The sequence below is a fragment of the Nannospalax galili genome, unplaced genomic scaffold (genome assembly GCF_000622305.1).
Source record: "Nannospalax galili isolate Female #2095 unplaced genomic scaffold, S.galili_v1.0 scaffold336, whole genome shotgun sequence".
NCBI lineage: Eukaryota > Metazoa > Chordata > Mammalia > Rodentia > Spalacidae > Nannospalax > Nannospalax galili.
This window is the reverse complement of record NW_008343385.1, coordinates 693,339-707,836: the sequence shown is the minus strand read 5'-3', so window position 1 is coordinate 707,836 and position 14,498 is coordinate 693,339. Positions and strand designations below refer to the sequence as shown.

Here is a 14,498-nt window from a genome sequence, read left to right as displayed (position 1 = left end):
GAACATGTAGAGAACCCAAGTACTGTGGATAAGTTCATATTGCTAGTTAAACAATGAAGCCAATAGGGTTTTGTTTTTTGTTTTTTGTTTTTTTTTGCTCTCAGTGCCTTTGAAAATACTTGGTAGGCTTAATGAGTCACTAGTAGTTCACATCTGGAACATGGGTTGCTGAGAACTAGATGAGTAGAAAGTGGGTCTGGCTTTGTGTGATGGTGCATGGATCTATTTTCTGCACCTGAAAGATAGAGGCAAGAGAATCATGAGTTCTAGGCCAGCCTGGGTTGCAAAGCAAAACCCTGTCCAGAAAGCAATCAAAAATCTCCAAACCAACCAACTAACCAACCCCCAAGTAAGGAAGTAGATTTGAGTCATTTTTACAGTTATTAAGGAACTTTGATTTGATTTTATAGGTAGAAGTGTAGGTTTAAGGATGCTTAAGCATTCATTGAGAATGACTTAGCAGGGTAGCTCAGAGGTGTTTGAGAAGTCACAAAATAGAGATGAAGGCATTTTGTCATCTAAATTTTATTATAAATTCTGTGAATATCACAAAGATAAAAAATTTTAAATTACACTGAACAATAGTATAAAAATTCCAATAGAAGGCATACATGAAGACAGGCTTTCTTATGACATCAACAATAGACCCTCTTCTGTGGGGATGACAGTCTGCACATGGCCTCAGGGATTATCTCAAAGGTTTGCTCTGAGTTTCATAATAAACAGATTATTCTTTTGGTGCAGAGCATACTTATTTTAAAAGGGTGAGAAAGCCCTAAGGGCCATAATTGTAAATTCTGGATGCCAAAAAGACTTTAAAATTGTACTTAAATAACATTAAATCTTCCAGAAAATATAATAGGTTTTTTGTTTGCTTTTAATACTTGATTAGAGTCAGGTCAACATCTGGGCTACACCAGCAAGGAGATAAAGGGTCAAATGATATAGAAAATTAGCTTCTGTTCTTTTTGCTCTAGGGCTGTTTGCCATCCTGATTCATCGTGGCATGAATAAGACTTGCTTCATCTAAGAAGTTTTTATGTTAGTAATTCAATTTTACAATTCTTATTTTTAAAGAAAGGGGGTTCGTATTATCAATGATCATGATTTATCTCTATTGCTAATTATTTTCTAAGTGATTAAAGGAAATAACATTGTCTATTTTATTTTTTCCGGTGGGGGGGATTTATCATGACATTTATAATCATAAAAGAAATAAATTGTATCTAACCATATAGATTTCACCTAGACTTGAAGTTTGTTGATTTCCTCATTTTCTTTAACAGAAAATTAAAATCTGTAAATAAACAAGAATATTCTAATAGGCCTAACAAGGTATGTACTTTGAAAATAGTTGTCTAGGGTAGAAAGTGGACAAGTAGCAGAGACTGATGATAAGTACCATGCGGTTGCCATTTCAGATGGAGAAACTAATTGCAAAATGAGGCTAAGGAAGAGCTGACCATTAAGCTGGAGATAAGTCAGGTCTGGATATTAACAGTTGTTAACAAGTTGAGGTGGATACTAAGATGGCCTCTGGGCAGATTGTTAAATCTGATTAGGTCTCAGCCATGTGGAGTCTGTAGTTATACAGAAAGCTGAATGGGGTGAGCATTTACAGAAACAACACATGTGTTGTTGATAAAAATTCAGATTTTGATTTTAGGGGGCTGGAGAGATGGCTCAGCAGTTAAGAGCATGGGCTGCTCTTGCACAAAACTTGGGTTCAGTTTCCAGCACGTACATGGCAGCTAACAAGTCCATTTCCAGGGGATCCAATGCCCTCTTCTGACCTCTGTGAGCATTGTAGACAGGTGCACTTATATACATGCAGGCAATACACTCAAACACATAAAATAAAAATAAATATATATATTTTAATTTTAAAAATATTTTATTATGGAGAGCTGGTACAGCTGTTAAAGGCTCAGGCTCACAACCAAAAAAAGGAAGGAGGACCCAACACTTGTGAAACCAAGACAGGTGAATTGCCACAGAGATCTGCCTGTCTCTGCCTCCCAAGTGCTGGGACTACAGGCGTGCGCCACCATGCCTGGCTTTGAATGAGTTTTTAACCTTTAAAAAAGATCTCTATTTCACTTTAAAATATGCTGTTTCTTACAGAAAGACTCATTGTTTTTGCTAATAACACTCAGATCTTGGTGCAGGCATCTCTAATCTGTTTGTATCTGATTATTACTAGTCATGGTCGGTTGCACTCAGATCCTTGGCCCCTGTGTATGGATATAAAGTCATCAGGTAGATTTCAATGGTAATGTTTATCACCTCTACTAATTAACATGATGTAAAATTTTATGCTTCCTCCTCAAATATAACTCACTTTTTAAATTTGTTGATTTTTTTGTGTGTATATTACAATCTGATTCATCTATACACCCACTTCCCACGTCACCCTCCCATAGCCTCCCCCCCTCCCCCACTAGAGCCCGCTACTGTCTGTTGTGTTGTTGGCACTCCCAGCCATTCCCCAATACTTGTCCATCTGGTGAATCTAGTCAGCCTATCTAGAGGTTTTTTAAGCATCCATATGTATAGCTAAAGGCTACATAATACGAAACAATGCCAGATAGGAGATACCTTCTTTTGAGTTAGCCAGAGTGGCCCAAGAGACTTCCAGATAGTAACCCTGCATAAAACTGGGAAAATGAACAGCAGACCCCAATCTTATCTAAAGGAATATTGACAACTGATTGCTGCTAGATGAGAAACAGCTGACCTTCCTAAAAAAAAAATAAATAAATAATAAATATTTTTTAAAAATTCAGGTTTTGCATTGAAATCTACCTGATGACTTTATAGACATACACAGGCGCCAAGGATCCAAGTGCAACTGATTATGACTAGTAATAATCAGATACATACAGATTAGAGATGCATGTGCAAACATCTCAGTGTTAGTAACAAAAATAATGAGTCTTTCTGAAAGGAACAATATATTCTAAAATGAAATAAAGGTTAAAAACTCATTCAATTTTATGTTTTACAGGGCTTATACTGAGTTCAATATTGTATAACTGTGTTAATTCAACTGTGAACCTAGAAACTGGCACCCGCTTGTGAAAGAGATGTACTCTTCCTCTGGAGTGTGTTACTGAATATGTTAAATCTGTAGTGAAATGCTTCTTCTAATCATGTAGTTATTAAAAATAAAAAAAAGATGATAAAAAAATTAGTAGATGTGAAAAACATTACCATTGAAATCTATCTGGCGACTTTATATTCATGCTCAGATGCCAAGGAGCTCAGAAAGTAGCTGACTGTCACTAGTTATAATCACATCTATAGAGATTAGAAACGCATGTGCAAACATCTTAATGTCAATTGCATTGAAAATGATTTTTTCTGTATGAAACTGTATTTTAATAATGAAATGGAGATCTTTTTTAAAGGTTAAAACCTCATTTAATTTTATGTCTTATAGGGTTTATAATGAGTACAATATTGTATAACTGTAATAATTTAACTGTAAACCTAAAAATTTAGAATTTTGAAAAAGATGCATCTTAGCTCAGAAAATTGTTATTGATATGTCAATGCTGTTGTAATGAAATGGTTCTTCTAAGTATGTGGTTATTAAATAAATAACTGGAAAAAAATTCAGGTTTTGGAATTTACCTACATTAAGATCTTGCTCCAGAAATTACTAGCTGTATACCTTGGTCAAGTTATTTGTTGGCTTTAAACCACATCTGGGACTGGCAACGTGACTCAGTCAGTAAAGGCACTTGCCAAACGTGATGTCCTGAGTTCATTCCCTGGAATCCACATGATGGAAGAAGAGAACTGATCCTCACAGGTTGTCCTCTAACCTCCACACGCATACACCATGGCACCCACATGTGTGCTCCAGTACACACAAAAACACCCAATACATGTAAAACTAACTCTTCTTCTGTAAAGTATGAATCAGACTGTTAGGTAATTAAGTAAAATCCTTGTCATATTCCATAGATGTTTGCCATATTGGTAGGGTATTCTCTTTGTTTATGCTATTTTGAATTATGTGTATGTGTGTATCTGTCTGTGGGTATATACATGTGAGTGTAGGTGCTCTCAGAGGACAAAGACATTAGATCCCTCTCAAGCTGCAGATTGTTGTGAGTCACCCGATCTGAATGCTAAGAACCAAACTTGCGCCCTCTGCAAGGGAAGTATATTCTCTTACCTGCTAAGCCACTTCTCCAGCTCCTTTTTTGGCTGAGCTGTTTCTCCAGCCCCTCTTTTTCTATTTTGAAAAAGTCCCATTTGCCTTTATTACTAAAGATTATATACAGTCTTCACTAAAAATTATAACCTGAATATGAGCATTTTCTTAGCCCAGAGCTTTTCATAGGCATTGCCATGCAAGACTCTTGTTTGAATGCAGATTTTAACTAATTAGGTGGGTTAGCCCTGAGGTTCAGCACATCCAGCAGCACCCAGATGCAGCTGTTGCTGCGGGTCTTACATCTTCTCTTCTTGCTGCTGTTTTTTCCTGCCCCCATAACTGCACCAACTCCCTCTTAACCGTTATCTCCTCCAGCTCTTCACCCCCATATCTGCCCCTTTTCTCCCTATTAACCTTTATCCCTCCAGTTAGTCTCCTGCAATCCCTTGTCTGCCTTCAGCTTTCCTGTTATATGTATATGTTTTTATGTATCTGTTTAAAATCTAGGATTCACAAATGAGAGAAGAGCTTGTAATGTTCGTCTTTCTGAGTCTGATTTTCAATGATTATAAAGTATATTTTTTAGATAAATTGGAGGTTTATCTTTTTCTGAGCAGATAAAATGAAATTATGGTGGTTTTTTTTTTTCGTTTTTGAGACAGAGTTTCACTGTATAGTACTTCTTGCCTTGTTCTCCTGAGTGCTTGGGTTGTAGTTGTGTGCTGCCACATTCTGCAGAAAGTGGATTTGTGGATCAGATTGGTATTTGAGTTTGCTTGATGAATATTTTCAACAAAATAAAACTATGTTGATCCTTCAGTATGACAGTTATGTGTGGCAGATCTGTTTTGTTCATGGGACAAGAAGTAGAAAGCAATGGTGATTAAGTTGGAAAAAGGTAGAAGGGCTGATAATGAATGGAGAATGATGACAGGGAAGCCAAAGGAAGTTTGAATTGAATTATGGAGCAAGAGAGTCTTAATGATATGGATTCTTAGAATGATGCAGGTTGTAAGAGGTGGATAATGGGAACAGTACCTTCTAATATGATTTTATATATGCAAAACAGGTTTGTTTATTTTGTAAGTTCATTATAGTAGCCCTTTTTTATTTACTTATGTAAATTTGGGAGAGAGTGTAACTTGATAATTTATTTTGGATTGGAAGTATAAAACAGGCAGGGTCTCAAAGGCTGACCTTAAATTCTATATTAATGCTTTTACCTCCTGAGTGCTGGGATTACAGGTGTGTAATTCCACATCCTGTTTTATGGGGCTACTAGGAATCAAATCCAGAGCTTTGAGCATGCTAGGCAAGCACTCTATCTACTAAGCTACTGCCCAGCCTCAAGAAGACAGTTTCAACTTACTGAAAATTTGATGGCATTCAAAAATGCATCAGTTGCTTATCTAAATAAATTACTTTACTACGTTTTGGTGCCAGTTTATCATTTGTTCTTCTTAAGTTTCCGCTCTTTCTTGTGTTATACCTTTCTACATCTAGATTACATGAGAAATAGCTTGAGCCCAGTCATGTTGGAGACAGTTGGAATGTAAATAAAACCTGTTTTTGTATGTGTGTGTGGTGCTGGGGACCAAGCCCCTGGGCTTCTTGGCATTAGGCAAGGCCTGTACTGAATCAAACCCACAGCTCCCAAGTGTAGTTTTTGTTTAATATGTTATAAAGGTATATGATCTATTCTTTCAGATAATTTTTCTATTTCTTGAGTATAGATTCCTTACAGTTTTGTTTCTGACTAGTGTAGATCCTGGGTTTATTTATTAAAAAATAGCAATCTTTTATAGACTTTAAAACTAGAGTGGAGACTATACAAACAAAATCTAATGTGAGTCCAGCAAATGCTTGTCATAGGTGTTCTGGACTGATCCTGATATTTAGATGCTCTGTACAAAGTATCTGACAGTTTGTCCTTATGTTTGACGTAGAAAACATAGCTATTATAACTAAGCTAGTCTCTAAAATAGAAGATTGAAGGACACAGGTAGAGCTGTAAAGGATGATAATCTAGTGACTACGGAGTCAACATGGTGACCATTTGGTTTTTATTATTGCCTTAAGATTTATAGTAAAACTGTTTCATGGCTTTATTTTCTTTTTGATTCAGTCTTCAATTTGACCAACAATGTGGATTTGGACAACACCAAAAAGAAAATGGAGATATACCAAAAGGAAAACAAAGATGTCATTCAGAAAAATAAATTAAAGCTGGTTAGTTGCTAAATATTTTCTTCTTTCGTATTAGTAACAAATATTTTCACGCCTGCCCTTAATCCCAGCACTGGGAAACAGAGGCAGGCAGATCTCTATGAGATTGAGGCCAGCCTGGCCTACATAGTGAGTTCCAGGTCAGCTGTGGCTAAGGAATTTAACTGAAATTTAAGTGAGAAATACTGATGTATTTTATTGATGCATGTAGTTAGGGGGATATCCACATTACTGTAGCAAAAACAGCATTATATTAGACTGGACTTTCTATAAGGAATAGGTCCATTCTCTGGTGAGTTAAGTTTGCATTTGAGCAATGATCAGGTTCTTTTTTATCCTTGGACATTAATTTCTTTGTTATTTAAAACAAAGGATAGTGGAGGCCACATTGTTGTAGCTCTCCAGGGGAATTTAAGGAAAACAAAGCATCATTTATTGGAAACTAAAATGAATTAATGATTAAACCGGAGAAACAGATGTGAAAGCTAAGCTTAACTTGGTTTTGGTGTACACATTTTTTTGTGTATTAAAATAGTGGCTTTATCACATAATAAAAATAATTTTTAGTTGACCTAATGTCAAAATTTGTCTTTAAATATTTTAGGACATGAAATATTTAAATATTTATTGTTATTCATGGTTAAGCTTATTCTGCAATGGATAAAAATTATACATATGTAGAGATATAATTGTCTTATTTCTAGAATTTAGGTGTCATTTTTTTTTTTTTTTCTTACAACTTAGCTTTCATGTTTCGGAAGAAAGTAGAGGTAATTACTTTTGAGGTACTTATTGGCCAACTGTAATCAGCCCTAAAATGATACATGTCTCTTGAACCATTCCACTCTTTTTTTAATTGAATTTTTGCATTTTTTTCATACAATGTAATCTCATGGTATTTAGATCCCCTTTTCTATCACACCTCTGCTTATTGCCCCTTGCCCAATTTAATGTACTCTATTATACATATGATATATATATATATTATATAACACTTTGAATTTGACTATTTGTATGTATATGTATGTGTATACACTTATGTGCAAGGGTATGTGTGGTGATCAGAAATCAACTTTATGTCTTGTTTCAATGAGCCCCAGAGATCTGCCTGCCCTGCCTCTCCAGTGGCAGAATTTTAGCACAAGCTACCAAGCATGGATTTTTATATGGGTTTTGGGGATTCAATGCTGATCCTCATGCTTGCATGGCAAGGACTTTACCCCTGAGCTTTCTTCCTAGCTCTTGGTTTGTCTATTTTATATAACTCATATAAGTGAAATCATAAAGTATTTATTATACTTGGTAAGATTTCAGTTTTGTTTTTTATCATTTTTCTTTTTTTCTTTTCTTTCTAGACAGGGTATCACTGTGTATTCCTGGTAACCTAGAACTCACTGTGTAGACCAGGCTTGCCTCAAATTCACGGAGATTCACCTGCCTTTACCTCCTAAGTGTTAACATGAAAGACATGCACCACCATGCCTGGCCAGATTTCAGTTTTCATTTCTTTTTTTGATACAGGGTCTACCTGTAGCCCCAGCTGGCCTGGAACTCACTATATAGACCAAGCTGGCCTTGATCTCATAGAGATCTGCCTGCCTCTTGCCTCCCAAGTGCTGGAATTGAAGATGTGTGTTACCATAGTCGGCCCACATTTCAGTTTTCTTAAATTTCTAAGACTTGTTTTGTGATTTGTGATCTATCTTTGCAATAGTTCTTATGTGCTTAAAAAGATTAGCTGCTCCCATGAGACAGAATGTTCTGCATATGTATAACAGTACCATTTGCTGTATAATATTATGGGAGCTCAGTTATTTATTGATCGGTTTGGATGGTCTGTCCATTTTTTTTTGAAAATTATGTTGAGTTTTTGTTGATGATTCTAAGTATATGTGTTTATAACAGTTAAAGTGTGATAAGTGAATTTAACATATTAAAAGTTTTACAGCATCTGTTCAGAAAAGATTATATACTATACAAACTATTCAAGTGATACAAAACCATTTTTCAGTGTCTTTTCAACTGAGAAGAATCCTATTCAGCATGCTTCTCCTCCTGAGGTGGTTCATACTGAGCAAGCTTTGCTTTCAGTTTTTTATTTTCTTCTACATTAGTTTCATATTTCTCTTTCATTTCTGTCAATTCTAGGCGAAGTAGCTCTATTTCTGGGTTTTCCGGGGTAGCAGCTACTAAGTGATGCTTTAAAAAATCCAGAGTACTAGTAGGCTTCTCTGGTTCTTCGTATAAGGCTACCAACACTTTCATCAGCATGTCCAGCACCCCTGAATTCTCCACGTACCTCCAGAACTGCTTGCGCTTCAAGTCCACAGCTTTGTAATAGGCCATAGTGACAGCGACAGCAGCATAGCTGGCACTGAAGACACTGGCTGGCAGGTCTCTCCATTTTTGCATTCACTAGTGTGCAAGCCATAGCTGGTCAGTCAGTCTTCATGTTTGGTTGATGGTCACTCCTTATCATTTTTTAAACCTGGCTCTTCTAATAATTCTATTACTTTACTTAGGGACCTTTCTTTCTGAGGTATTTGCATATCATTCTAACTAGTCCCCTGTTGTCAGCTTGAAGCCTGTTGATCTGTACACCTTCCTGCTGCTAGTCATCTTTCTAAACGATTCCTCAGAGTCTCTTAATGTCTTACCAGTTGCTTCCATAGGGGACAACTTCCTTTTGTGTGTTGCAGTAGACCTGCCGTGATCTTCTGACTCCTTTCCTCTCTAGCTTTGTCTTTCTCCCATATTTCATGACTTAGCTACCAAACAATCTATCTTGTTTCACATCTTTGTCCAGTTGTTTTCCTTTACGAAATGTTGTTCTTCTATCATTGGGGGTGTTTGAAGTCCTAAAACTCTATGTATTGCTTTCCTAGAGTTACTGTAACAAATTACCAAAACCCAGGTTGCTTAAAACAAGAGGAATTTATTTTCTCACTATTAGAGAGGCTAAAACTCTAAAATTTAGGTGTCAGCAGGGCCACACTATCTCTGAAGGCTCCCAGGCTGGATCCTTCTTTGCCTCTGTGGTAGCCAGCAATCACTGCTGTGCTTTGCTTTCTTCTTCACCTGGTCCTCTGTGCGTCTGTGTTCAGATTTCCAGTATGGTATCCTCTTAACTTGATTACCTCAGCAAAGATCTATTTATCCAAATAAGGTCATTTTTATTGGTACCAGGATTTAGGTCTTTAATGTAACTTTTTTATGGACACAGTTCCACTAGTAACACTACATGAAACCTTTTCTAATTCAATTTGTAGTTCTGGGGAAAATTTATCACTTTATCAATTGTATCATTGCTACACATTATGTATACACTGTATGGACACTTGACATACTTAATTACAAATAAACAAACATACTAGATACATTTTTTGTTTTTTACTAGATTTATATGTTCTTTTTTTTTTTGAGACAAGGTCTTACTATGTAGCTCCACTGGCCTAGAACTCCCTGTATAGACCAGGCTGGTCCCCAACTCACGAAGCTGTGCTTACCTCTGCCCCTCAAATGTTAGGACTAAAAGTATGTGCTCCACCCACATCCAGCTTTACATTTGTTTTACTTATCCTTTTAGGTGAAGTTTGGATTTCTTCTCAACTGAAAACTTGTATTAGAGTATTAACCTATGTAACAAAGGTGGAAAGTTTGTAAAAATGACTTGGAGAAAATGCTCACAAGACTTAGCAACCGATTCAAGGAGAATGGGGAGGAGAGTAAACTAAAATGACTTTGAGATTGAGTTTACCTGAGATGCTTGTGTGCTGTCAGCAGAGTATGGAATCTGGAAGACCAGATGTTTAATTTTGCACATACTAAGTTTCTACAATATAAGTGCAACATTTTTTTTTCTGCGTGAAAGCTTTGTGTTTTTTTAGAAGGAAGAAATGTGCCTAATAAATGGATGGAAAAAAATCCATGTTAAAGCCCATAAAGTGAATGACTTTAAATTGTCTGTAACAATTATTTAGCGCACTCCTCCCTCCATATTAACTAGTTATTCCATCTGTGCTTCTGGGCTTAGTGTACTTTGTTTAGATATTGGGCATTCTCTGTAATAGTAACATGTGCACATGAAATAAATCATAGTTTCTTCTGTATAGAATTATTACATTAAATATAAGTGATTAGTTTTCTTTGTTTCCATAAATAGAGTATGTTATCAGATTGTTGCTGGTTGCTAAATTACTCCATTCCGTATATGAATTTCTGTTTAGACTCGGGAACAGGAAGAATTGGAGGAAGCATTAGAGGTAGAACGTCAGGAAAATGAACAAAGAAGACTATTTATACAAAAGGAAGAACAACTGCAGCAGATTCTCAAAAGGAAGAATAAGCAGGCATTTTTAGATGAACTGGTATGTATTAATGCTAATTACGATCAAGAAGTTAAACTTGGCATTTTGCTGAATAATGGCATTTAACGGCAGTTTCAGAGTATTCATGCTCGAGTTCATATTCAGTTTTTTCTAGTATATTTAAAAAATTATTATTATTATTGTTTTGTGTGTGTGTGTGTGTGTGTGTGTGTATGATGTATGTGTGGGGCATGCATGTGGAGGTCAGAGGACAGCTTTGTGGAGTTAGTTCTCTCCTTCCACCTTTATTTGGGTCCTGAAGATTCAACTCAGGTTGTCAGGCTTGCATGGCAAATGCCTTTCCCTGCTGAGCCATCTTGCCAGCCTCACCTTTAGTTTTGATAGCTCTTGATGTTGTCATATGTGTTGCTGAATAGTAGGTCATACCCTTGCCAAACAACCTTCCCCCGTAATCTTTCATGCTTAGAATTCTTTGAGTTAAGAATTCAAGTGGGTCTTTGGGGTCCTCTCCCTCTGCAGTGTATTGTCAGGTCACTACCCCATGTGACTTCTGTAGGTGTGTATGTGGATATCTTGCACACTAGTGGAGTTGTAGGGGGCAACATTCTGAGAGTAAAGAAGTAGACATGTGAATGTTTAAGACTTGGGCTGGGAAGCTGGTTTAGCATCATCTCCAGTCAGTGAAAGAATGCATTCAGTCCCTCAGGCAGTGTTTCCACCCCTTTGTGGGGTTAGGATCACCTTTGCATAATATCTGCTTGGGAAAATTTGTTTTTCCAGAATTTGCTAAATATAAATTCATTTCATATTCAACCTCTACCTCAAAGAGAGTTTAGTGATAGGAATTATGAAAATTGCTTTAATTATAATTTCTATTTTATTTGTATGCCCCCTTTATATATCTACTAAAAGAATTTAAAAGACTGGAGAGATGGCTCAGTAGTTAAGAACACTGGCTGTTCGTGCAGAAGACCTGGGTTTGAATCCCAGCATCCCACCTGGCGGCTAACTGTCTGTAGCTCCAGTTCCAGGGGATCTGATAAGTCTCTTCTGTCCTGTGCCAGCATGACACGGGTGCACTTACCTACATGCAGACAATATGTGCATACACATAAAATAAAAATTAAAACAAAATCTTTTAAAAGTGATTCATCCTGAGATAGGAGGATGTTTGTGGACATGGTGCCATTTGTGGGTCTTAAAGAAGGATGTTGAAGTAGAACTCTGTTGGTTTCACTTCTGTTGCTTTTCTTTCTTCCTCTCCTTTTCTCTCTTCTTCCTCTTCCTCCTCCTCCTCCTCCTCCTCTTTTTCAATGTTTTGTCAATATATTTCAGATGACATAAAGAATGTTATAATTGACATAATACTGAACATATTGCTTATGTCTCTAAGCTTACTTGAACATTTTTAGAGCATTTTCTCTTGATTAATAGTTTTCCAACAACAAGGTTATTTTAGAATGTTTTGGTTCTGTGCTGAAATATAGTGACTGATTATTCTGTGACAGAACTGCGTGCCCATATATTTGCATAAAAATAATATTTATTTTGAATGAAATGGCAGTGTTGTTACAATATTAGTATTTTCTATCAATTAGCTCCTTATTCAACTTTGTTAGATAAGAGCAATAATAGTGACTGTGCCTGTGAAGTTGTTCATGGATTTGTGCTTTATTATTTGAAACTTACAACCCTTGTGATGTTAGTGACATCATGAGCAAGAAAGTGCTCCTCTCTAAGAAAGTCTTTTTGCAGCAACCTGGAGCACTAAGAGCAATGCTGGGGGGATTACTATACCAGATTTTAAACTGTACTACAGAGATATAATCATAAAAACAACATGGTACTGGCACAAAAATAGACCCGTAGATCAATGGAACAAAATTGAAGACCCAAATAAGAGCATATGCAATTTCAGCCACCTGATATTTCACAAAGGGTCCAAGAACATTCACTGGAGGAAAAACAGCATGTTCAGCAAATGGTGCTGGAAAAATTGGATCTCCACCTGTAGAAGAATGAAACTAAACCCTTATCTTTCACCTTCCACAAAAGTCAACTCCAAATGGGTCAGAGACCTCAATGTGAAGCCTGAAACTCTGAAACTGTTAGAAGAAAACATTGGCAAATACCTACAAGATACAGGTGTAGGAAAGAGCTTTCTAAACAAGACATCAATTGCTTGCTCAGGAAACAAGGTCAAGAGTCAACAAATGGGACCTCATTAAACTAAAAAGCTTCTGTACATCAGAAGAAGCAACCAAAGAAGTGAAGAGAAAACCCACAGAATGGGAGAAAATCTTCACCAGCGACACATCTGACAGAGGTTTAACATCCAGAATATGTAACAAACTCAAAAAACAATCAAGAAAGGAAGTAACCCAATTAAAGATGGGCTAAGGAGTTAAACAGAGAGTTCTTAAAAGAAGAAATAAAGATGGCTAAGAAGCATCTTAAAAGGTGTTCAACATCATTAGTAATTAGGGAAATGCAAATTAAAACCACTTTAAGATTTCACCTTACCCCAGTCAGACTGGCCAAGATCAAGAGAACAAATGATACCAAATGTTGGAGAGGATGTGGGGAAAGGGGAACGCTCATCCACTGCTGGTGGGATTGCAAAGTTGTTCAACCCTTATGGAAAGCAGTGTGGATAACTCTTAAAAAACTACAAATGAACCTACCATTTGACCCAGTTATACCACTCCTCGGCATATACCCAAAGAACTCATCCTATTGCAGAGACACTTGTACATCCATGTTTGTTGCTGCTCTTTTCACAATAGCTAAGAGATGGAAGCAACCTAAGTGTCCCTCAACTGACAAGTAGACAATGAAAATGTGGTTCATTTATACGATGGAGTTTTACTCAACAGTAAAGAAAGATGAAATCATGAAATTGCAGGTAAATGGATGGAACTACAAACTATTACACTAAGTGAAATAACACAGACTCAGAAAACAAAACAACAACAACAACAACCCCAAAATGACATATGTTCTCCCTCATATGTGGATCCTAGCACCAAATCCTGATAAGTGATTATGAATCCAGACATAACTACAGGAACCAGGATAATGGAAAGGAACCAGGGAGGTAAAGGAAAAGAAAGAATCTGAAAGAGAACAATAGGAAACAGACATTAACAAGGGAGCTATGGATAAAAATGGGGTTATTTTAAAGGGGTGGGGGAGGGAGGGCTATACAAAGAACCTTGGGGATAAAGGGAAAGGAGGAGCTTAAGAGAGGTGGGACCATAGGAGAAGGGTATTATTAAGGGAGAAAGGGGAAAACTAGCTCAAGGAATATGATATATATCTAGGCAAGGTTTATCTGAGAATGTTTGGTCTTTGCCCAAGCTTTATCTACATGGCACATAGTAATTAAAAGTACCAGACTGTTGGAAATAACCTTCTTGGATGTTTAACAGCTATACTTTGAGGCCTGTACTAATTTGGTCAGAGGGACATAAAGGACAGTTTTTGCTCCTTGCCCTCCTAGGTCAGCTAAGTTCCAGGGAACTCTGAGCATCTCTCAAAATGTACTGTAACTGTGGTTAGTTACCTGTCCTCTTGATCAAGGAGGCCATGGAGACCCCATCAAATGGACTTAAACCAGTGTCCAGTCTACAAAGAGAAGGGTCAACACAGAGGAAACATTTCCTCCATGCTTCCAAATGAAGCCAGCCATAGTTGAGCAGGACCTTTGACTTATCTTCACATAGGCAGAACTGGTAAAAGAAAGGAGCCAGGGGCTCCTCCCAAGCCCATGTAAC

General features: G+C 36.9%; 2 protein-coding genes across 2 annotated transcripts in view; one reads left to right on the top strand and one right to left on the bottom strand.

Annotated features, from left to right (window-relative positions):
- Mnat1 (MNAT1 component of CDK activating kinase) overlaps nt 1-14,498 on the top strand; it is a 205,722-nt gene that overhangs the window by 61,427 nt on the left and 129,797 nt on the right. The window contains exons 4-5 of the mRNA XM_008839486.3: nt 6,294-6,397; nt 10,621-10,761. Of these exons, the coding sequence (XP_008837708.1) occupies nt 6,294-6,397; nt 10,621-10,761 (245 nt within the window). The remainder of the gene's footprint in view (nt 1-6,293; nt 6,398-10,620; nt 10,762-14,498) is intronic.
- On the bottom strand, nt 8,257-8,791 carry LOC103739180 (c-Myc-binding protein-like). The gene has a single exon (XM_008839485.1). It carries the CDS (start codon nt 8,738-8,740, stop codon nt 8,429-8,431), a length of 312 nt encoding a protein of 103 aa, XP_008837707.1. The 5' UTR covers nt 8,741-8,791; the 3' UTR covers nt 8,257-8,428.

Bases quoted from the DNA above. Each gene is read 5' to 3' on its own strand.
- LOC103739180 (XM_008839485.1), bottom strand. From the start codon at position 8,740: ATGGCCTATTACAAAGCTGTGGACTTGAAGCGCAAGCAGTTCTGGAGG.